Source organism: Gobio gobio, assembly GCF_949357685.1.
Source record: "Gobio gobio genome assembly, chromosome: 3".
NCBI classification, from domain to species: Eukaryota; Metazoa; Chordata; class Actinopteri; order Cypriniformes; family Gobionidae; genus Gobio; species Gobio gobio.
The window spans coordinates 2,203,743-2,227,759 of NC_137099.1; the positions used below are offsets into that span (position 1 = coordinate 2,203,743).

Here is a 24,017-nt window from a genome sequence, read left to right on the forward strand (position 1 = left end):
GGTTTGACATACCTCCCATTCTGAAACAGAAAACCCAGAGTTTCCCTTATTTCAGGGTTAACCTACTCAGAGTTTTCACTTAACCTCCTTTCTGAAACGGGCCCCTGGTCAGGAGCAGGTTTTCTTTGGTAAACCCAGAGTTTATTTTGGTCTCCTCCCCCTTTTTAAACACAAACAGTGTTTAAATACTTTATTCATTCATTTAAACTGCACAAATGCTTTTCTTACGGAGTATTTTGTCGTATTTCAAATATAAATATCACAAATATATAAATTAAACCTAAATCTAAAGTATGCAAAGTTTACTTAAAACAAATTAAATGATCTGCCACTTGACAAAAATACAAAGTAAGAAAAGCATTCTTTTCAGTTCAGGAACATTCATTCATTGCTCATATTTCATCATGATGACACTGTCAAAGTGACAAAAATATCATGTCCTTTTATATCGGATGGATCCTGACGTTCACTTGATAAACCTAGAAGTAACCTAATAATTAGAATTTCCTTTAGGATTTCCAGTGGTTGGACGCATTGGTGACACTCATATTCCCACCATCACACTTTCTGAAAACGGATTACTGTAAGTGATGGAAGAATGCCAGATGGTAGTCCGAGATATATGCCATATAGGGAAGGGATTGAGTTACGTGTTCAAAACATGTCTGAATACTGTAAATTAAAAAAAATAAATAATTGTAAATAAAATTATGTTGGCTGATTAAATCGATAATCACACTCCATGGCATAATGGCAAAATCATAGTTTCATGATGATAATCAACATGCCCAATGCATCTGTATACTGTCATTGACTTACACTGGCATCACTTCCGTGGACCCATCACAGAATTTTCGGCGATTCCGTGAAACTGGCACAGATTTTGAGTTAAGGGGCCCATGTTCATTTCACGGAATTCTGTGAGATCAGGTTGGTTTTGGCTGTTATTACAGCTTAGACAACATATACTTACATTTGTATCACTCTTATCAGTGGTTTATGAAACTTAAAAGGGTTTCCTGTAAAATGACACCAGTATTGTGTATTTAGAGACCATTGTATGTAGGTATGGGAAGCTTTTCAATTTGGGTAGGCCAAATCCAGGCGGAAATGGTCCCAGAGTAATTTTGTGTAATTAAGTTACTTTGTGTAAAACAAATGCCAAAGTGATGCATATCTCCAGAAACTCTAAGCTTTCAAATGGTACCACATATGAGGTCAGAGCTCCTCCACAGACATTTAAAATGTAAAGAGTATATACTTGATGATTTCAGGGTCCGCAGAGTTTCAGAGGTTAACATGATCATTAGCTGTGCCTTTTAAACAGAGGAGGACAGTTATAGAGTAAAATGAGGCGGAATTGCATCCATCGTGCGAATTTGACGTGAATGGCGAAAATTTGACGCAAATTGAGCGTCTTGCGCGATATGCGCGAGTGGTGCTTTTTGTGCATTCACGGGTTTGAAGCGAATTCGTGTCTGATGCCTGAGTTGAACATTTTTAACTTTGACGTCGATTCGCGCCTCGTTAACCAATCAGGAGCCTACTAGCTGCTGTCACATGATAAAGTGACGTGACGAGATACCAACAATAATTTAAAAATACTACGATTGTGTTACAAAATGTAGTTTTAAGACTTTTTCAGGTGAGAATGTAGTCGTTTAAAGCTCAAATCATCAAAAGCCAAGAGTCAAACTGCCCAACTAAAGGAAACCCTGATCTCCATAACGGTGAACCCTGACCCTTTCCCATAAAACATCAACCTCTAAATCTCCGTTAATTCTCAAAAAGAACTGTAGACAAATGACAGAAATAAAGTCAGTCTGTTTTATAATAAGAGAGATTTAATGTCCTTTCAGTTGATGTCATCTTAATAAACTAAGACGTAGGCTATTTAATAAACTGAGCGTATTCCTCTGTCAATATGAAACGCGACTTGGCCATTCTAATTAATGACCGGAAGAACGCGTATTAACCACCGTTACTGTAAAATATGCACGTATGTCCATTTAAACTCAATTTTGGTCAAATGTGGATTATATCATTACACTGGCAAGAATATGGTTACATGTAAAGATGCCATACCAAGTATGACAACGCTACATTCAACTGCTTTTGAAATACAGTGTTTTTTTCACTTCCTGAAAAGTAACCGTTTTGGACATACGTGAGTTTCATCGGGCAGCGACGATATATTCGTCTACAGTCTAGAGCCCTGCGCTTAAATAAACACGGAAGCGACTGAACGCAGCTGCTATGGTGAGCTATTTTTAGAAAAGACCCGCGGGCGACCTGGTGGTGAATACTATCGAAAGCCAAATGGGTCAGAATTCGCTTACTTTTCACTGCCGTATTAACATTAAAATGCCGTTTTCGTAACGCCGCCAAACGTTAAATAAGCGGCGTCAGGCGTACGTCTCACGCTGCCACACGTTAAAATAATGCCACTCGCCGAAAGACGCTAAGTTGACGCCACACGCCACTCAAAATGCAGATTTATGAGCTAATCTACATGGGCACACCTCTACTGGGTTTGAGGACTCTATGGCAAGTCAGAGCATCCAGTTTGCAAAAGCACGAAGATGGCAATGGTTTGCAACCTTAACACACTGTATATGATATATACTGTATATGTGAAGTGTAAATGCTCATACATATCAACACCAAACTACACGTCATTATTATTATTATTATTATTAATATAAACTATACCCAAGGTGCCCCCCCAAGCACAAAAGTGAAACTCCGCCTATGGTTTTGAGTGAGAGATGTCGCATGTGATTTAGCCTATTTTTGTCAGTGACATTTTTTAGCTACGGTGTTGACATATAAGAAAAATAAATAAATGATTGCATGGCCAACATAGCCTATTACTTTTGTTATCCCCAGTCTCTCTATTTCTGTAGGTGAAATGTAAAAGAGAGATCCTGGAAACGAAATCTAAATTTAGCTGGATCGGTCCCCAGCTAACAATGACCTGGCGGTCCACCAGCGTTTTTTGGGCGGCGCAAAGTCAGCGGTTTGACACGGTTGGACCTCCGTCCGCACACCATCGGCAAGCCGACCGATCTGAAAATGACGTCGGTCTGCCAGTGTTTTTTGGGGGGCGCCACCGGAGGTTTGCCGCGGCTGGGCCACCGTCGGTACACCAGTGGCAAAGCCGATTGTCCGTCACTGTCTGTTGTGACACCTTTATTTTATAAAAGTACATTTATTTTATATGTATATTTAATTTATTTTTACAGTTAAAAAGAATCTGAAAGCACTTAATAAAAATAGGTAGACTGGCTTAATATTGCTAGGCATATCCAAAGCAAAGCGTTTGTATAGAAAAATACTGTCTGCATGCAATCACACTTTAAAAATGAAATAATTAGGTTGAGTGTTCCTAAACATAACAATACAAAATATTAAACTATTATAATATAAAACTAATATAAAAGTGCCACTTTGTCTCACTATCAAGTGCAGGGGTGGCATTTTGCACCTATGAACTACATATAACTACAAAATTAAATTCATGATTTAATATTAATGAGGTTTTTATGTATGTAATGTTTTAATTCTAGTTTATTTATGTAAATGCTGCGTGAATGTGAATCACTGGAGCGGCGGGAGAGTTGCCATGGAAACGGGGAAACGACACAACACAACTGACAAGCAGCACAACTCCTTCTGTCGCTGTTGTTTTCACTACTTTCAGGTGAGTTTAGTCTCTAAAATCACACAAATAATACACACAACTGTTCCTGACACCTTTCATACGTGTAATTGCCACACTTCTGTTGAATATTTACTTTATAGAAATGGTTTAGTCTTCGGAAAAAGACCGTTAGCATCTCGGCTAACTATCGATTGAGCTCTTGTTTATGAAAGTTTGAGCTTTTAATCAAATCTTTATGTGAAAATGAGAGGTTTTGATCGTTTTGTAAAGATTTTTCTGGTAATCTGTCAATGGTATGTGTCAAAAACCTAAAAGTATAAACTGTAACTTTACTGTTAATCAGTGATGTCAATTACATGGAGCACGAAAATTAGCTGCAAATTGGTAAACAAAAATTGTAAAAAAATATGTTCTGTGATTTCAGGAGGGACAAAATAACCCCTCCCAAGATCCAAACATTCCTGAAGGAAGCTAATGTAACGAGTTAAAGTGAATTATATAAGTATGTAATACATTGCTTTTTCACTAAAATCATTTTTATTATTTTACCGTTTTATTCCTGGTTTTCTTTGACCAATATTTGCTGTAAACGTTTTGGAGACTTTTATTTTGACATTTTCTTCTGTCGTTCTACTGGCGCCATTTTCGAGCGCGCGCGCCTCTCGCCAGTCTGCATTGCATATGCTGGGGAGAGGTAAGGTTTTTTCTGAGCTCTTCATTTTATGGGTAAATTAAGTTTATAAAGTGCATAAATCGATTAAATATTTTATTGTAAGTAGTACTGAGACTATTTGCGGTGTTCTAATGTATGTTTTATGCGTGAGTGGATTAAGATTATGAAGTTATATCGAGTGGGCCGTATGATATGCTATTGACATGGCTTTGAGTCTTCAATTAACTAATAACTATTATATCATACAGGAATGTCTCATGAAACGCCCGCAGTGTGAGATATGAACTTTATATAATAAAAAATATATGAGAAATAAAAGCTTTTTTAAATGTAAAATAAGGGAGAGCTGAGAAAAAAGCTTTACAGAAATAAAGGGCTTAAAATAAGTAAAATCTGTAGGATAAACCAGCGAAAAGTGAGGAAATATGCTCAGTAACATTATGCAGAAAAGATTTAGAGAGAAAATACATTTATTTAAGAGAGAGATCGAGTTTTTCTCCACAACTGAGTGCAAACTTCAAATCTGCCTCCATTTTGTTAGCAACTTCCAACGATCAAATCAATTCCCGAAGGACGAAATCAAGCCTCGCCCTACATTTTTTTTCTAATTTTTTTTATTAAATATAAAATTATATAAACAACCCAGATAGCACTGGCATAGAATCAACGTTAGGCTACTCACGGCATCAAAGACCAACGTCAGACACGCCATTCAAAACTAACGTAAATCTACGCAGATGTTTTGCTTACCTTATGCTGAAACGACGTTGATTTGGTTAAAGTTGTATACAGTTAACACATTTTCTGTTTTAAAAATCTTAAATACTTAATACTAATAAGATAAATTAGCCTGTTTACGTAATAATCACACATCACATTCAGTTAACATTGTTTTAATATTCACAAAGCACAGTTACAGATGGCCTATATGTTTAAAGCATAAACCATCTATACAAATCTTCAATATGACTAATAGAAAAAGGCATTTACATTCAAATACACAAAGAGGTATACAAGTAAATTAAAGACTAATATCAACAGTCTCAAGTAAAAAAATTAAAAGCAATACTTAGTCAAGAATACAGCTGATCATGTTGTTTTGTACCAAACCTCTTATTTTTATTGGAGCACATCACAAAAAGGAGATGTAAGGCAGAACCTAATGAGACTGACGGCTTTATAATCACGGGTTTGTTTCTAAAGGTGACTGAGACTAAGTGACTCTCCTTTTGTGTTCCACAAAATAAATGCATATGGGTGAGTAGATAGTTTATAAAGTAATCTTACCCTTTGCAACTAGTGTACAAATCAGCAAATGTAAACTCCTTGGGTGACAAAGATGTAACCCACAATTTCAATAGCATAGAGAAATATTTTTAATTACTTTAAAAATAAAATGCCTATTATGGGCCAAAAAAAGAGTCATTATTAAATGCCCATGAGAAGGATGCAATACTAGAGAAACTGGAAAATTAAAGTATGACCATTGGATGAGAAATACTGATTGGGTCAGCAGGGTCCAGCCAATCCCTTGTTAATAATTAAATATCACTTGTTTATATATTGATTATATACAAAATTAATAGTAGTTAATAAGCTAGATGTGGTTCGGCATTGGTAAATTGTAAAAAATGTAATCAGAATATCGACTCAAATTATGCTTGTGCTGTATAATATCTAGTATTATTGTAGCAAAACTAAGCACCTGTGACAGTGGAGTTTGTAGAGAATATTTCAGTAAAGTCACAAGAACATGTATTAGGATTTGTAAACTTGTAGTTTTCTTTTCTCTATCACAAATACAACAGGTTGTACTAAACCCATTCTACAAATCACAAAATAATAAAGATTTTTTAGATCGTTCAAATAAAGTAAAGTTTAACGAAAATATCCCTCTATAACAGTCTTAAATATTAATTGTAAAATAGTAGCATTTATAAGGGCTCGACATTAACGCTTGTCCGGGACAAGTGGATTTTTTGAAGGGGCAAGTGAAAGAGAATTTTACTTGCCCGACGGACAAGTAGCCTGATAAAACGTCATTAACAAAAAATAACTAGGGAATCAACCAAATGCAAGAATGATTCTGCATTCATTAGTGTAAGTGGCGATTGACAGTGAAGGATAATAATGTATAATGACCTGCCGGTAACTAACGTTGCACTGTTGACGCTCGCGCAGCCTCTCACAACAAATGTGCGCCGCTCACACAGAGAAACTCAGTTAACACACTGCCGTAAAAATGTAGAAATGTGGAGTTTATTTATATTTATAACATGATACAGTTGCAACGTCACATTACCAAGAGTGCTGTTTTCCTGAATAACATCACGACTGAAAATGACACTGATTTCATATGACAGTTCCATAAACAATTATTAACATTAATTCACTTACATTTTAGATGCAATATTGAGTGTTTTTGTTCTATTTCAGCAGCGAAAATAGTTCCAAAAGATCACAGCAGACGCGTGTCACAGCAACAGTGTGTGTTAGTGAATGATTCAGCGTTTAGGATGAATCGATAGAATCAAAGATTCAATGAACTATGCGTAAACGACCGCCTCATTCTTGAATGAATCAGCCTATAAAAAACCTTCTTCATGTATTTTACAACACTTCAGCTTGTGATTCTTATCTAGTGGGGGTCATTTTTTAGGATTCTTTCCCTAACTGAAGTCTCTGAGATCCTGACACCTTCACTTCTGGAGACTCCAGGTAGGTTCAGCTCTGGGAAATGGTGGCGCTGGAGACTAAAGGCTTCCTGATGGTTTCACCCTTAATTCTTCACCTTAATTCTTCATTCTTTTGCAGTTAACAGGCGTCTTTTCTTCACCACCTGTTTTTGTCTGACCCTGCTGACCCAACGAGCATTTCACTGTCCAATGGTCACGCCTTAACTGCAATGTCTAGTATTGCATTAGTATTGCATCCTTCTCATGGGCATTTAATACTTTTGGACTTTTCAGTCTGAGTTAAATCTCTTTTTTGGCTCAATTTATCTGTAAAAGAAAACATGCCTAATAATTCTGCACACCTGAATATAAGGTGATTTTCATTTCCAGCCTTCATGAACAATTATATATCACTTATACATTATTAAATACTAAATCAATAGTAGTTATTAGGATTACTGTGGTTTGGAATTGGTCAAATGTGCCTGGAAAAAAAATATGATCAGAAAATCAACGTGCCTAATAATTCTGCACTCCCTGTATTGATGCGTTTCCTGTTTTGAAGCAGGAAGTTTGAGTGAGAGATGTCAATGGGCTTGTTCCGTTTTATAAATATCCAATAGTTTTTAGTGACGTCACAGTTTTGAACATGAATCGCTAATTTGCTTCTTGCTAGTCAGTGTCTGGTGGTTTAGGGGCGGGACTTTCTCACTCATCAGAGCATTTGATTGGACAAACATCAGTGTATCGCAGATCATGGATATTTTTGGCTCATTGTGGAGATATTGTTGAGGTTTATGTGTCAAAGGACTGTTTGTTAGCATATAGAAGATCACAGAGCTGAGTCTTTAAATCATCATTGATTATTTTCTTAGTCTGTCGTGTGTTTGATTATTTGATAGAGCTGTTGTTCGTGACTGACGTCTGTTTTCACTTCTGTTTCTGTGTTTATTTCTGAATACAGTCAGAGGCTGCAGTATCTTGGAGATCTACAGCAGAACTGCACCGTCAGACTCATGTGACACTCAATGATTCACACAAGTACTGTTTCAGATTCATCACCAATAAAGAGAAATGGCTTGGTGTTCCAGGAGTGACTCTTAATGTCACAGGTGAGTTTGGTGAAGTTTATCTCTTGTTCTGTGCATTATGTTGAATAATAATCAGTGTATGACAGCAGCACTAGATATAATGTGTGTGTTGTGTTCAGATCTTCAGGTGGAGTCTCCTGAGAGAGTGACGGAGGGAGATTCAGTCCGTCTGACGTGTAACGGCAGCTGTACTCTGACTGACAGAGCTACATTCATCTGGTACAGAAACACACGGCCATTGACTGAGACAAGAGACAATGAACTCCTGCTGCAGTCAGTCGGAAGAGAGGATGCCGGCAGATATAGCTGTGCTGTACACGGACACCAGCACATCTCTCCTGCTGTTCAGCTCAATGTCATGTGTGAGTACAGATCGATCATTTCTCTTCAAAGATGTCTTTGAAAAGCTAGCAGAGTTTAAGACTACATAACTCTAATAAATGATCAGTCAGTTTCGTGGGAGCTCTTGTGTTATCAAAAAACTGATCTGAACAGTTAAGGTAAAAAACAGATTTCTGAAGCTGAGAAGTAAACAGGAAAGATCACTTTTACAAATGCAGTGCTTTGTCAATGAAAAGGCATATAAATGATGTATATAAATATATGCAAATAATACAAGATGGCCAATAGAGGCTCCCTGAACTACACACAACCTTACAGATAATTAGGGATGCACCGATATGAACATTTTGGCCGATACCGATAACCGATAATTCTTAATATTTGAAAGCCGATAACCGATATATTGGCCGATAAATCTAAATACAAATTTTAATAAACTCTGAGAGCCTGATTACAAAAACAAAAGGCTCACCATTAAAAGCCATGTCCCAAACACTTCAACATAAATCAAACCTGTACACTACAGTAGCCTATTTGAACCAGTGTGAGATTCCTTACCTTTTCAAATTAATTTTACACTCCTATGGCCAAAATTTTTTTTTTTTAACACTTTACAATAAGGTTTAATTTTTGTTAGTATTAGTTAACCAACAATGAATGAACAATACTTCAACAGGATTTATTAATTTTAGTTCATGTTAATCTCAACATATTCAGACCCAAAGTTGTGTCTTTTAACATTAGGTATGAACTGTGAATGGACTGTTACAAAACACAAACATTTTATTACTAAAAGAAACAAAGGTTATTGCTCTCTGTTTGTTCATGATAGTTAATGCATTAATAAAATGAGACCTTAATTGTAAAATGTTACCAAAAATTATATTGTCTAAAAATAAAAATAATATACCTAAATAATGCAAACAAGTAATTGAACAGCATTACTTAGGCTGCATAATAAAGAATCAGAATGCAAGTGCATGAAATAACCTCCGCACAGACGATAAAGAAATGGTTTTAATCAAACCATATTGTTGATGGAAATGATACGAGAACAATAAAAGTGCTAATTATAAAAAATAATGCTTCTGTGTTTTTGAAAAAAAAAAAAAGTTTAATATTACAGTAATAGTAAACATCTGTAATATTAGTCTAGTCTATTAGGAATAATGTTGCTGTTTGAGAGCGCGCTGAAGCTGGAGAGAATGAACGAACAACCATAAACTGAAGCGCTTAGAAGTTTAATTAACAACTAAACGCATCATATATGAGAACAATCAGATATTTATACAAAATAAATATAATATTACAACTTATATTAGCACAAAATCACGCATAGGTGAAGGGTTATAACTCCTGTGGATGCTCTTCCCCTGTTTGAGAGCGCGCGCTGAAACTTAAGATGATCACCGGTACAGTGAAGAACAGCGGGTTATTGACTTAACCAAACTTAACCACTTTAATCAGATGTTTATACTACAAAAACGTAATATTACGACTTACATATGCTTAAAATGACGCGAATGCACAAGCGAACTTGACTGTGCTGGTCAGAATGCGTTGTTGACGCTTCCCACAACAGCGCGCTGAAAAACAACTAAACCCAGAGAATTCACTACGCTTTATAACAGAAATATTCTCATTGCAGTGTTATGTATAGGACAGTCCCAGTAGTTATTAATGCTGTGCATTTCTGTTTGAAATGCGCGCGCCGGTACAATGAAGTGCTTTACTGCATCGTTTATTAACTCAACTAAACGCATCCTATATGATATTACATACACAGAATAATAATAAATATAATATTACAACTTACAATGGCACAAAAGGCTGTGAATGCACAAGCGAACTTGACTGTGCTCGTCATGAAGGTGTAACTCCGTGGGCGCGCTCTTCCCTCAACAAACGCGCTGAAACACAACGCTCTTTTACAGCCTATTCTATTCTCATTATCATTTTATGTAGATTATAGAAGACTTGCGCTGCACATGTTGCACATAACTGTATTTTCCTTTTCGAAGTGATTCCAAACATATTTAGAGCAATTCAAACCCATCATGGTGGACAGCGCGTCCGTCTCAGCTGAAGGAAATAATACATAATCTATCGGCTTGACTATATCGGTCAAATTTTCTTATTGGACCGATAACGATAACATCAAAAATAATCATTTATCGGCCGATAACGATATGTTGCCGATAGGGTTGGGAACCGAGAACCGGTTCTTATGCAGAACCGAAACTGGTTTTTGAAAAATACCAGAACCGCGCGAAATTCCTAAGTTTCGGTTCCGAAAACGGTTCTGGTGCAATGTGTGTGCGAAGCGCTGGAAGCGTATCCTTTCATAGCGAGTGACAGCCAGTGTTGCCAACTCCGTGATTTTCCCGTTTTCCACTGTTGCCGCGGGCTGTGTTTCATGTCCGCGGGTTGAAACGATTGTGCAATTGTGCGGGTTTTGTTGTGAAAACCTGGCAACCCTGACTCACCTCATCATGAATATTAATTACGTTGCCTGCCGCTTCCAGGAGTGCAGCAGTTCAGCACTGAAAGCCCTCGCGCTACACATTTACGGTTTTGCGTCAGATATTTTCTCGTTGACCACCAGCATAGCGAAGAGAAAGTCACAAGTATGGATTAATTTCCAAAGAATGAATGATAATGAAGCAAAATGTAACACGTGAAAAGTTAATAACATGCAAAGGAGGCTGCACTAGCAATTTGACAAAACATTTGCTACAGCACAGAGTGCCACAGGCTTATACCAGATTTATAGTGAAAGGCCTATATATATATGTATTGTATTATATATATATATTTGTCAACCGTTGAGTCACCATGGTTTAGGTAAGCGTTTAGGCACAATTACCTTTGTAATGCTGAATTGCAATTTATTATTTACATGTTCACTGAATAACTGAATTACTATTAAATTAATATATAACTAATTAATAAATATAACTAATAAATATAATTTATAACTTGGTTTTATTCAGAGACAGAGAGATAAAATGTAATAAGACAATTTCAGAGGTGTTCATTTGAAAAAAAATGTGTTGCAAGAATGGCTTAATTAATACTGTAATATATGTACAGTACAGGACTTTTTTGACATTGCCAACCTGTAAATAAATTTTAGAGCAAGTAATAAACACAAAATGGATTGTTTGAGTTGCGTATTGTGCCTTTTTCCTTTACCACTATTTGTTTAATAATTTTAATGGAACCGGAATCGGAACCGGAATCGTTAGGCGGAACCGGAACCGGAAAATTTCTCACGATTCCCAACCCTAGTTGCCGATATATCGTGCATCCCTAGTACAAACTGTACATCCCCCTACACTACCCCTACCCCTAAATCTACCCATCACAGGGAACATTCTGCATTTTTAATAAAACATTGTTTAGTATGTTTTTAAAGCTGTTTTAAATATGAGGACATATTTCATGTTTACGTCATAATACCAGTGTAATACCTGTGTCGTTATACAAATTTGTGTCCTCATACATCACAAACACACACACACACACACACATGCGCGCACCCAAACACACACACTCCATATTGTTTTAACCCCTTACTTCCTAATTTCTTTTTTACAATAATATCACACCTAGGTGCCATACCTCAATAAAACCCAATTATTATTATTATTATTAAAAATATTAAATTAATGAAGAAATATCTCACTATTGCAATAGTACAATTGTAGTAATTTTTTTATATATATATATATTTAACTGTATACATAACTATACAAATACATAAATATCTGCAAATGATATGTGACATTTACAAGTGATGAATGGCTTACACTTTAGTTTAGGAGATGCAGAAAGCTTTGTGAATGATTTATTCACACATTTATACTACAATTTACTGTAGTACCTTTACTATAGGATGGTTCAAAAACACAATAGTATTTTCTAGAGTAATTGTACTATAGTATACTATAGTATTTTTTCATGGTTATTGAAATGAGAAATTTTATTAAATTTTTAAATATTGAAATACAACAGTCAAAGTGAATTTTGAATTATGCAGGTAATTGCTATATTATAATATTGAATAATAGTTTGTTTTTGCAATGTAGCAAGCAAATCAGAGCAAATGCAAAGTTAAGGGCATTTAGCAAGCTTGTTTAACTGTAAAAAAAACCCCAGTATTGTATCAGTATTATACATTTATATTTGCTAATATGAAATTGCAATTTTCATTTATAACAATGTTTATTTTATTTTATTTTTCTCTCTCTCTCTCAGATATCTTGCCACTGGAGACTCCTTCCGGACCATTGCCAGCAGCTTCCGCGTTGGCGTCTCCACTGTCTGCCAGGTTGTCCCAGATGTGGTGACTGCAATCTGGGACTGCTTGGTGGACGAGTTCATGGCTGTGCCCTCCACGGATGAATGGCGGTCAATCGCAGAGGGCTTGGAGGAGAGGTGGAACTTCCCTCTGCTGTGGAGCACTGGACGGCAAGCACGTCCTCATCAAGGCCCCCCCCAACACCGGCTCCCAGTTCCACAACTACAAGGGAACTTTTTCTTTAGTTCTCCTTGCAGTTGTGGATTCCAAGTACTGTTTCAGGGTCATTGATGTCGGGGGATATGGGCGGACGAGTGATGGTGGAACTCCGCCTTTGGCCAGGCACTCCGTGGTGGCACCCCTCCATCTGCCACCTGACCATCCTCTTCCAGGAGCGGACCACAGAGGACCCCAGCCCCATGTCTTTGTGGCAGATGAGGCCTTTCCCCTCAGGAAAAACCTCATGAGGCCATTCCCTGGGCGCACCCTTCCCCGAGAGAAACGAGTTTTTAACTACCGTCTCTCCAGAGCCCGGCTGGTGGTGGAGAACGCCTTCGGGATCCTGTCCTCTCAGTGGAGGATGTATCGTCGCCTCATAGAGGTTCAGCCTGATGTTGTGGAGCGCTGTGTGAAGGCGACATGCATCCTCCACAATTTCATGCGGCGATCTGCTGAGGCACCTGCTGTGAGTGGGGGGGTGCAAGGTGCAGAGGACTCGCTGCAGAGTCTTGGTCGGGTTGCCGCAAACTATTCTGCCAGAGAGGCCATCCGGGTCAGGGACAGCTTCATGGCTCACTTTTCAGCCGAGGGAGCAGTCGCATGGCAACCGACTGAATAGTTGTGTATATATTTCTTTTTTCTTTTGTACTATATTTTAAATCACATCTTTTCATCCTCTCTTGTAAATATTGTTATCTTTTTTCTTTTATCTTGTAAATCACCCATCAGTTTGTTGTTCGTTTTCAAATGATAAATGGAGCCAGCCTCCAAAAAGCATACCTGTCTCGTTGCTGCATTCTCATTACACTACACCACAACACTGTTCCAATAACAAATAACACATTTTTACTATACTATTGTGAGTGTATTTGCAATAGGATATAATTAGAATTAATGTACAAATGTTTGCCATACGTATTCTAGTCTAAACATAGAAATAATATTTATGTAACAACTATACATTATGATTTACTATGTTGTGCACAAAGTAACATCCCAAAACCTTTGTTCATTATATAAAAAATTTATTTATACAAAATTAATCAAATAAAATAAACAATATATTAAAAAAATATACAAAGAACATTTAAAACTATTTACAATTAACATGCAGGAATAAAAAGGATCTTGCTTGGAAGAGGGACAAAGTGAAGGAGAGGAGAAAGGAGAGAATGTCTGGTTCATTCCCTGCAGAGATTTCTGCCTCTTAAAAATTACTGAGTGGGTTCCAAATTAAGCAGAACTGTTAAATTAATTTATGAATTTGAAATTTGACGAAATCTTTCGTCTGAGGCGGTAACCTCTGCAGGGAAGGGACCAGACTTAATAGGAAGAGCTCATCCTCTGAGCGTGGAGGCGGCGCTGGAGCCACAGGACGGGTCCTGAGGGCTTCCAGGAGCTGCCGCTCCACCTCTGAAGGCTGCTCCCTGCGCCTTCTCTGGGCTCTTCCTCTTGGTGGCACTGTATCAAATGATAACATTTTGTACATTGAGAAGGCAGAAAATGATAGAACTACGGGTGCTTACAGTAGATATACACATATTTATAAACACACAATTTTTTAATGCCATATATTTTATCTGTCACAGATTCTCCTAAAATTATGCATCCCCAGAAAAGGATTAAACTACGAGTGCTCACAGTATATATAATATGCATCTAAACATGGTCATTATTGCCTGTACACACCTGTGGGTACAGCAGCAGATGCTGAAGGGCCAGCAGGGGAAGAAGCAGCAGCAGCAGGTTCTGGCAGAGGGGACCCAGCCTCACTGCCATCAAAAGAGCCCATCGGCTCTGTTATGACAAAAATTACATATATTTTACAACATTACACACATTGCACGTTACACGAGTTAGAGAATTTTTTTTTTTAGACTTTTCATCATAAAAATACAACAACATATATGCCCTGCTGTGTTGCTTCACTTGTCAACACACCGGTCTCTGAGTACCCTGCTGCTGCTGCTGCTGCTGTCTCGCCCTGGTTCTCATCAGGGTGGTCGTACCCTGCGGCCTGATTCTCCTCATCCCCCCTCTCCATATTTCCACTTGTCTCCCGTGGGGAGACGAAGGGGTCGAGGAAAGACAGGACCGCAGAGTACTTCCACTTTTTTCCTGACCCTGCTGCTGACCCACTCCTCTTATCCATCTCTTTTCTCCTCTCCTTCAAATATGTGTCCCTGAGACCCTTCCACCTCTTTCTGCACAATTCATCTGAATAAAGCAAATCAACTCAGCGGGAAAGTATTTGTAAAGTACAGCGAATGTGACTGCTTTATCTAGCTTGTAGTCTCGATGTATAGCTCAAATTGAGTAAAGGACGTTTTTTTACAACTTACCAGACTGTCCGACCTCCTCACTCACTTTCTTCCAAGCAAGATCCTTTTTATTCCTGTTCCTGTAATGATAGGAGGACGTATCGTACAGCTCCGGGTACCCACACACAGCCACGATAATCTTGTCCTCCATTGTTGTTCGGATTTCTGCCTCCGCTTGTAAATGCGTCACTACTAGAGCAAGCTTGTGATTGGTCAACGCGGCGCGAATTTCCGCCAAAGTTCAGATTTTTCAGCGCGAATCGCGCGTTCAAAACGCTCAAGTCGCGTCCTTCTCGCCGCCTCAATTGCGCGAATCTCGCCGCAGAATGCCATTTCGCGTCTCTGCATTGACTTAACATGTAAATAACTCGCGCGAATCGCGTCCGGTGTGAACGCACCATGAGGAGCCAGAATGAACGTTTTTATGACGTCTGTTTTTGATGGTTCTGCATGTCCGATATAGACGTTCATGGAACCTCAAGGTTAAAAACTAGTTCAAATGTGCTCATTGTGGACATATTTTCCATTTATAATTGCAAAGCAACTCACAGACAGTGTGTGTTTGTCCAGAAATCATGAAAAAAAAAGAAACTTAGCTCACACCTTTAGACACTTTAGACAACTTAGCTTCTGTAATTCACACATCTTTGGATGGTGAGAGAATCGTGGGATTCAATCCAGGATCTTCTTCATCTGAAAAATGAAAAAAACAGCAGGTGCACATTGTTTTGAGAAAATGTTTCTCATAGTCACACACATACATCAAGATTTTGCATATGATTCACAACAACGGTGACGATCAAGCATGAGTTTTGTACTTTGAAGCTACCCATCATGCATTGCAGCATGAAGTTTTTTTTCTTATGATTGTCACCGTTGTTGTGAATCATATGCAAAATCTTGATGTCTGTGTGTGACTATGTGAAATATTTTCTCAAAACAATGTGCACATGCGGTTTTATCATCTTTCAGGATAAGTGATTATTTTATTGCTATTAGTCCCGATACAGTGGATTCACAAGGTTATAGTATATAAACAAATTATTATTTGCCGAACAAGAACATAAAACTCAAAAGCACAACATCAGATTCTAGACTTCTGATGATTTAGTCATCAACAAGGAGCTGACAACACCTGAAGTCACTTTATCTTTGCTTTCTCAGCCATAACTATAGTGTTTCACACACACATTTACAGCTGTCAAAGAAAAGCTAACTCAAGTACAGGGACCAAGAGCCCAACTAAAGCAAACGCTTCCCACCACAATGGTGACTTCAAATTAACCATAAACATCAACATCTAAAGCTCTGTTAATTCTCAGTAAGAGCTTCTGTAGACGTCTGACAGAAATAGTCAAAGTGTGTCTTATGTCTGTGATTAAGGGCAGCTCCAGTGTCTCAGTGGGAAACACTGTCTCCTCACAGCAAGAAGATCCTGGATTGAATCCCACGATTCTCTCACGATCCAAAGATGTGTGAATTACAGATGATAAGTTGTCTAAAGTGTCTAAAGGTGTGAGCTAAGTTTCTTTTATTTTCATGATTTCTGGACAAACACACACTGTCTGTGAGTTGCTTTGCAATTACAAATGGAAAATATGTCCTCAATTTGAACTAGTTTTTAACCTTGAGGTTCCATGAACGTCTATATCGGACGTGCAGAACACGTCAAAAACAGACGTCATAAAAACTTTCATTCTGGCTCCTCAGTGGACGTCTTTTCAACATACGCCTTTGCTCAGTGAGGATATTCCTGGGACCCACAAATAGACTTTTGTCCACTGTTGTGGACGTTATATTTTAGGGGATTTCTCTGACATCATACATGTCACATGTCACAGTCTGGATGTCCTGTAAAGTGCACATCCGGGGCTTTGCAGAGATACCAAATGTTTGGAGGTTTCATCAGGACAACAACAGATTATTGGTCTTTAAAAATGGCTGACATTATTGTTTAGCACTCTAATGGAAATATGATAATATTTTTTAATTATAATTTAAATCGGATTAATTTTCAAATTGTTTGATATAAATCAACTTCTCAGGAATATGTTATGGGGTTTCTAATCAAATATGACTTTCTGTTACAAAACAGGGCATTGATTTCATACATGTCCACTGTAGTGAACTCCAGGACTTAGATCATGTTTATCAGGCATTTTGGAGAAATGAATAGGGAAAGAAATTACAAATCAATATTCCTATGAAATATTATATATTAGTATGAAAATGTTGCCAATTAGTTGTCGCATTTTTACACTTCTTTTTCCATTACATGTTGCACCAAGAACACATTAATATGTAAATTAGATGCAGAGAATAGATACATAATATTGTATTGAATGGGAAAATCCAAGTTTGGCCATTTTACCCACACATTTCATAAAGTAAAGTGGTATATCAATGCATTTCGTTATATCTTTCATGACATAGTTCAGAATCATCTTTAAACAAAGTTTGTTTAAAAAAAATCCCGAAACCTAAAAATTGATTGGTGAATTAAAAATGAATCCCATTGTTTTTGCCTATACATGCAATTTCATGTCATTTTATTTTTTAAACAATTCATTCCTGGTGTCAACTACAGAGGACATATCAGAATAAAAAAATAAATTTAAAAAAATGTTTTTTTTTCCATTTGTTTCTTATGCTCTAAACAATGTTATGAAAAAATACTAAATTCAAAACACTTTTTTTTCTGGGTCCCAGGTAAGACACACGAGTCTCGTGTCCAAACACCTGATTCTTCAGTTCTAGATCCAGTGAAGATCCTCTAAACATTACAGTCAGCATTTAAAACATGAGCTCACCATGTGTGTGTCCTTCTGTCTCTCCTGTAGATCTCTGACCCCACTGAAGACCCCACTCTTGAGCCCAAGCCCACGACCTCTGCCATGTACTTCAGCGCCAGATCCTCCTTCACAGAGCTGTCACAGTCTGATGTTCACAGAACACTGTGTACAAATGTTGTAAAACAACAACAACAACTCACAGTATCAATATAGCAATGAAGTGTGTGAGAGTGAGTGCATGTGTGTATATAGACCTGCTTCAGCACACAGCGCAAACATTTCTTCATTTTAATACAAGTTTTGGAAAACTCAGCCTTGCACAGATAAGTTGAGGCGAATGGAAGTAGTTATTTTAGTGTGTTGTCAGAAAACTGAGGATATTAACCAAAACTTTTACATTTTTTTGTGATAATAATCACATCAGACATAGGGTAAAGAGCCCAACTAAAGTAAACACTTATCACCATAATGGTGACTTCAACTTTTATTTTCAATAAAACATCAACATCTAAACCTCAATAAGAGCTTCTGTAGACGTATAACAGAAATAAAGTCAGTCTGGTTAGTAATGTGTGAAGCTGGTAATGCTGTTTGTGGAGTTGTTTAATCCTCCTCTGCTGAGATCTTCAGAGATTTAATGTCTTCTTTATAGTCAGTCGTATAGTTCTTGTGTTTTTCTTTTTTCTCTTTTCTTCAGTGATTCTGCTCATTATCATCAGGTGTTCATCACTAATGGTCAATCATCACTTAATTAATCTCTTAATTATCTCATTAACTTTAACACTGATTCAGTGTTACTTTAACACTCTGTAGAGTGGGACCATATGTGCTCTGAGCAGTGTTAATTTAACACTGGGGATTTTACTGTGTGGACATCACAGAAATGTGACTCTGGACCACAAAAACAGTCATAAGAGTCAATGTTCTTAAATTGAGATTTATAATAAGCTGAATAAATAATATTTCCATTGATGTTTGGTTTGTTATGCCGAGATATTTAAAAATCTGAAATCTGAGGGTGCAAAAAAATCTAAATATTGAGAAAATCTCCTTTAAAGTTGTCCAAATGAAGTCCTTATCAAGGCATATTACTACTAATAATAAATTTCTGATATATTTACAGTAGGAAATGCACAAAATATCTTCATGAACATGATCTTAATATCCTAATGATTTCTGGCATAAAAGAAAAATATTTTATTTTGACCCATGCAATGTATTGTTGGCTATTGCCACAGATATACCCGTGAGATTGACTGGTGTTGAGCTCCAGGGTCACATGTCCCAGACAGACACATAGTGTCGGCCCAGATCCGGCCCACATCTGGCACATGTGGATTCAGCGCGTGTGCCGGATCTGTGTGGCTGTCTGGGGTCTATATTCATGAAACTAATAGAGCGAGCTCTGCTGGACACGGGACGCACCGCTTCTGAGAGCTGAGGGGAAGAAAGTGTCACAGAGTTAAAAGTGAATAACATTCATTTATTAGTGTCTGGAATACACACCACTGAACTCCCAGATGAACCTGGTTCTCCTGTACTGGGACAAACGGGATGGCCTACTCATGAGTCTCCTTCAGTCACTCTGAGCTGAGGGATAACAGCATCGGATAATTCAGCATCTCACGTCGAGTCCGGAGCGGTTATAAAACGCCAGTGAGCTTTAATTGGCTTATGCGGGTTCATCACATTACCCAGCCTTTAGTTACTAGTGTTAGCAAAACACCTAATAATGCCCAGCAGCTGTTTGGCTATTGGTTTAGATTATTGTCCCCGCACATGTGACCTGTGTCAGGGGTTTCAGACCAGCTCAGGGGAAGTTTACAGAAAAAAAGAGGAAAAACTGTAAATACATAAATAATTCAAATAAGATGAAACTAAATAAAGAAATACATTTTGAATAAAAAAGTACAGAAAAAATCTAAAATTCATAATTAATATGTAATACATTTTTAATTTAAAAATTGTCTCTTTGGCTGCACAATATATCGGAAAAAAATGACTTTGTGTGATTGTCAAATATTTTTTTTAATTAAGTAAAAATATGCAGGTTATAAATAGGTTAATATTCTAACATTTCCAGAACGTTTTTGGTTCCCAGGTGTTCTTTTTTAAGGTTTGTTTTTGGTTTGCCAGTGAAGTTTTCTTAACCCTCAATTGTCCCTCAACTAGGGTTTACGTTTGAGTCCCTTGTGCTCAGATAGACCCCAAACTTTTACAGAGCGATTGCATAAGGAAATATATTTTTTTTACATAGAAAACTATATATCATTTTTTTTATTTACTTCTCAACTATACATTTATGCTGTGTTTTTGTGGGTATTTGGTAGTTTTTTTTACCTATTTACTGCACAAATACTTAACTATGTCATAAATTGGCTCATTAAAAATTATTTTTTTATGAAAAAATCACTTGAATGATGATCTTAAATATACGTTTTTGGACATTGCTCTATGTGTTAGGGATAGAATACCGCCATCTGTAGGTTTGTGGAAAAACTTTAGGAATTATAGTTAAAGAGAGAAAGAGAGTGCAATGAGCACATTATCCACTAGAGGTCCAGAGGGAAGTTATGCAGAAGTTAAGCTGCCTTTCATCTTTCTTTTATTTGCCCTTTTCCCTCTCTTTCTCATGATTGTTCCATGTTGCATTTGTGCTCTAGTATTAGTCCTTCATTTATGTATGGAATTTTTTCAGATTTATGCCAGTTTTGTTGATTTTATTTGCCAGTTTCTATAAAAATGCTCTCTGTTGCAGTCACACACGTGTGTGTGTGTTTGTGTGTGCGTGTGTGTATGAGACAGAAAGTTCGTTCCACGTTGTGTTTATGCTCTAGGACCAGATCTTGATATAAATGTAGACATTTTTAGATTTATACTGGATTTAGTTGATTTTTTTTACAAACAAAGTGAAAAAAAGCATTCTTTACATTTTCCCATTCATTGCCAAAATCCAAAAAAATGCTCCAGACACCTGTGTTTGTGTGTGTGTGTGTGTGTGAGTGAACATGCTTGTTCCATATTGCATTTGTGCTCTAGTATTAGTATTTCATTTATGTATGAAAATCTTTCAGATTTATGCCAGTTTTGTTGATTTTATTTGCCAATTTCAATAAAAATACTCTCTGTTGCAGTCACACACATGTGTGTGTTTGTGTGTGTGTGTACGTGTGTGTGTATGAGATATAAAATTCGTTCTACTTTGTGTTTATGCTCTAGGACCAGACCTTGATATAAATGTGGAAATTTTCAGATTTATACTGGATTTAGTTAATTTTTTTTTGACAAAAAAAAAGTGAAAAAATGTATTTTTTACACTTTCCCATTCATTTTCAATGTGGGGTCAATCTGACCCTGAGGGACTTAAACGGTAATTTTTTTTTTTACACACCTTTAGAACAACCAAATCAAGCCCAGATTTTGTGTGCATGTTTAGATTATTTAGGGAAAGTCACAGAGTCTCATGGCCCTGAGATGAAGGGAACACTTTAAAAAAATGGAGGAAAAGTCCAGTGGGGTCAGCTGGAGCCCAATGGCCGATTAAGGGTTAAAGGTTCAGTGTGTGATTTTTAGCGGCATCTAGTGGTGAGGTTATGAATTGCAATCTCCCACCGCTCACCCCTCCCTTTCAAAGCACATAGAGAAGCTACGGTGGCCCACACAGGACAAAGATGTCGTCTGAGACAGCAGAGAGTGACTAGCGCTCTGTAGGGAAGTGTTAATTTAGTTGACGAATCATTTGTGTCATAATTTTCGCCAACAACCTTTTCTCACTGATGAAAACGAGACGATAACTAAATAAAAACTAGTGTTGGATGACAAAAACTATGATGAAAATCTACTGTCAAAAACGAGATGAAAATGTGAGTGAGGGAGGATTAGTGAAGAGATCCGGTCAGAACTGATGTCCTGTGTAACGGATGCGGCGCTGCTGAGCTTCTACAGGCTCACGCATCCCCAATCCAGCGCTCCCTAGCGGCTCAATCAATAACACACATTTATGACAGGTCATGTTTATGAACTAATGCTGAGGAATAATCACAATGTTTATGATGTTTATATAGTAATATGTTTAAGACGGTTGTAACAATGCATATTTGATCTCCCTCATCTGAACTTGAATGAGCAGCTGCAACTGCAATAGTAAGGCGCAGACATTTCAAAATAAGAGTCCCGGTGTATTTCCAGCTTGTTTATAATTAAAAGTCACGCATTATATTTTGCTTACACAATAAACTGTATTTCATTTAATTCCAATTTAATTCATAGTCAGGAGGAAAGACCAGTATTTGACACATTATTCAATAAAGTTTCAGAGTTATAATAGTAAACTAAAACCATTAGAAAAATATTCATTACTTGAAATTAAATAAATGTTAACTGAAATTAAAAAATAAACTTAAACTTATTTGAAGCTTTAGCTTAACCTGATATGGCCTACTGACTAAAACAGAAATACAAAGTTTTAAAAAAACTAACAATTTTGTAACAAACAAAAAAGTGAATTGAGCTCTTTCGTGTATTTTTAATGTCAAAAACAAAATGATGTCAAAATGTCAGGTCAAGTGGCAGTCGGTTATGTAATGCTTAAATGCTTAATGTATTACAATTTAACTAAACTCATTAGATTTTAGGAGACTAAATCTAGACTAAGACTAAAAACAATTCAGGAGACTAAAATATGACTAAAACGAAATCAAAATTGGCCGTCAAAATTAACACTGCTGTAGAGAAGTGTGTCCCTTTAGGGCTCCTGTAGAAACATGGCGGCACAAAATGGCGGCTTCACTTTAAGGGACCTCTGGTGTGTGTAGATAGAAACGGCTCATTCTAAGGTAATAAACACATAACGGTTCATTATGTAAGGTCTTTATACACTGAAAACAGAGTTCTGTGTATTATACTGCATTTCTGTCAATAGATCCTCATAAATACTATACACAGCACCTTTAACAGAAATAGAACGTTATTCTTTTTTTTTTGGTTTTATTTTCATTTATAATGCATGAAAACATATACATACACAATAACATTATAACCTTCATCTTTCTTTTACAATTTTTTTTTTAAATTAAAATAAAAAACTGTAATAAAAATAAATACAAAAAAACCAAACAAACAACAAAAACAAAACAAAAGGGCAACAGATGCCATTGCATTTAGTTTACAGTAAGATAAGGTAAATGTTCCAAAAGGGGGCCCAGATCTTTTCAAAAGTCTTAGGAGATTTCCTAACATTAAAAAGGATTTTCTCAGGGGTGCAGTATGAAAGTAGTTCATTGATCCATTGTCGTCTGGATAAGTTGAATCTAATCTAATGTGGCATTGATTCAACAAGGTGCTGAAAGCATTCTTTAGAAATGTTGGCCCATATTGATAGGAGAGCATCTTGCAGTTGATGGAGATTTGTGGGATGCACATCCAGGGCACGAAGCTCCCGTTCCACCACATCCCAAAGATGCTCTATTGGGTTGAGATCTGGTGACTGTGGGGGCCATTTTAGTTCAGTGAACTCATTGTCATGTTCAAGAAACCAATTTGAAATGATTGGAGCTTTGTGACGGTGCATTATCCTGCTGGAAGTATCCATCAGAGGATGGGGACATGGTGCTCATAAAGGGATGGACATGGTCAGAAACAATGCTCAGGTAGGCCGTGGCATTTAAACCATGCCCAGTTGGCACTAAGGGGCCTAAAGTGTGCCAAGAAAACATCCCCCGCACCATTACACCACCACCACCAGCCTGCACAGTGGTAACAAGGCATGATGGATCCATGTTCTCATTCTGTTTACGCCAAATTCTGACTCTACCATCTGAATGTCTCAACAGAAATCCAGACTCATCAGACCAGGCAACATTTTTCCAGTCTTCAACTGTCCAATTTTGGTGAGCTCGTGCAAATTGTCGCCTCTTTTTCCTCTTTGTAGTGGAGATG

The 24,017-nt window shown here is 37.2% G+C and overlaps 4 protein-coding genes across 5 annotated transcripts in view; 2 read left to right on the forward strand and 2 right to left on the reverse strand.

Moving 5' to 3' along the window:
* Positions 1-24,017, forward strand: part of LOC307123689 (B-cell receptor CD22-like) — a 129,398-nt gene that overhangs the window by 31,941 nt on the left and 73,440 nt on the right. The gene's annotated exons all lie outside the window — the stretch shown is intronic.
* LOC307123691 (uncharacterized protein) overlaps positions 1-24,017 on the reverse strand; it is an 80,503-nt gene that overhangs the window by 14,677 nt on the left and 41,809 nt on the right. The gene's annotated exons all lie outside the window — the stretch shown is intronic.
* LOC307124468 (B-cell receptor CD22-like) overlaps positions 1-24,017 on the forward strand; it is a 77,436-nt gene that overhangs the window by 14,230 nt on the left and 39,189 nt on the right. The gene's annotated exons all lie outside the window — the stretch shown is intronic.
* Positions 14,214-15,442, reverse strand: LOC307123374 (uncharacterized protein; the record flags this gene model as incomplete). Its single annotated transcript, XM_079811899.1, has 3 exons — positions 15,310-15,442; positions 14,657-14,764; positions 14,214-14,428 (listed from the first exon to the last, which is right to left on the reverse strand). Exons 1-3 carry the CDS (start codon positions 15,437-15,439, stop codon positions 14,214-14,216), a joined length of 453 nt encoding a protein of 150 aa, XP_079668025.1. The 5' UTR covers positions 15,440-15,442.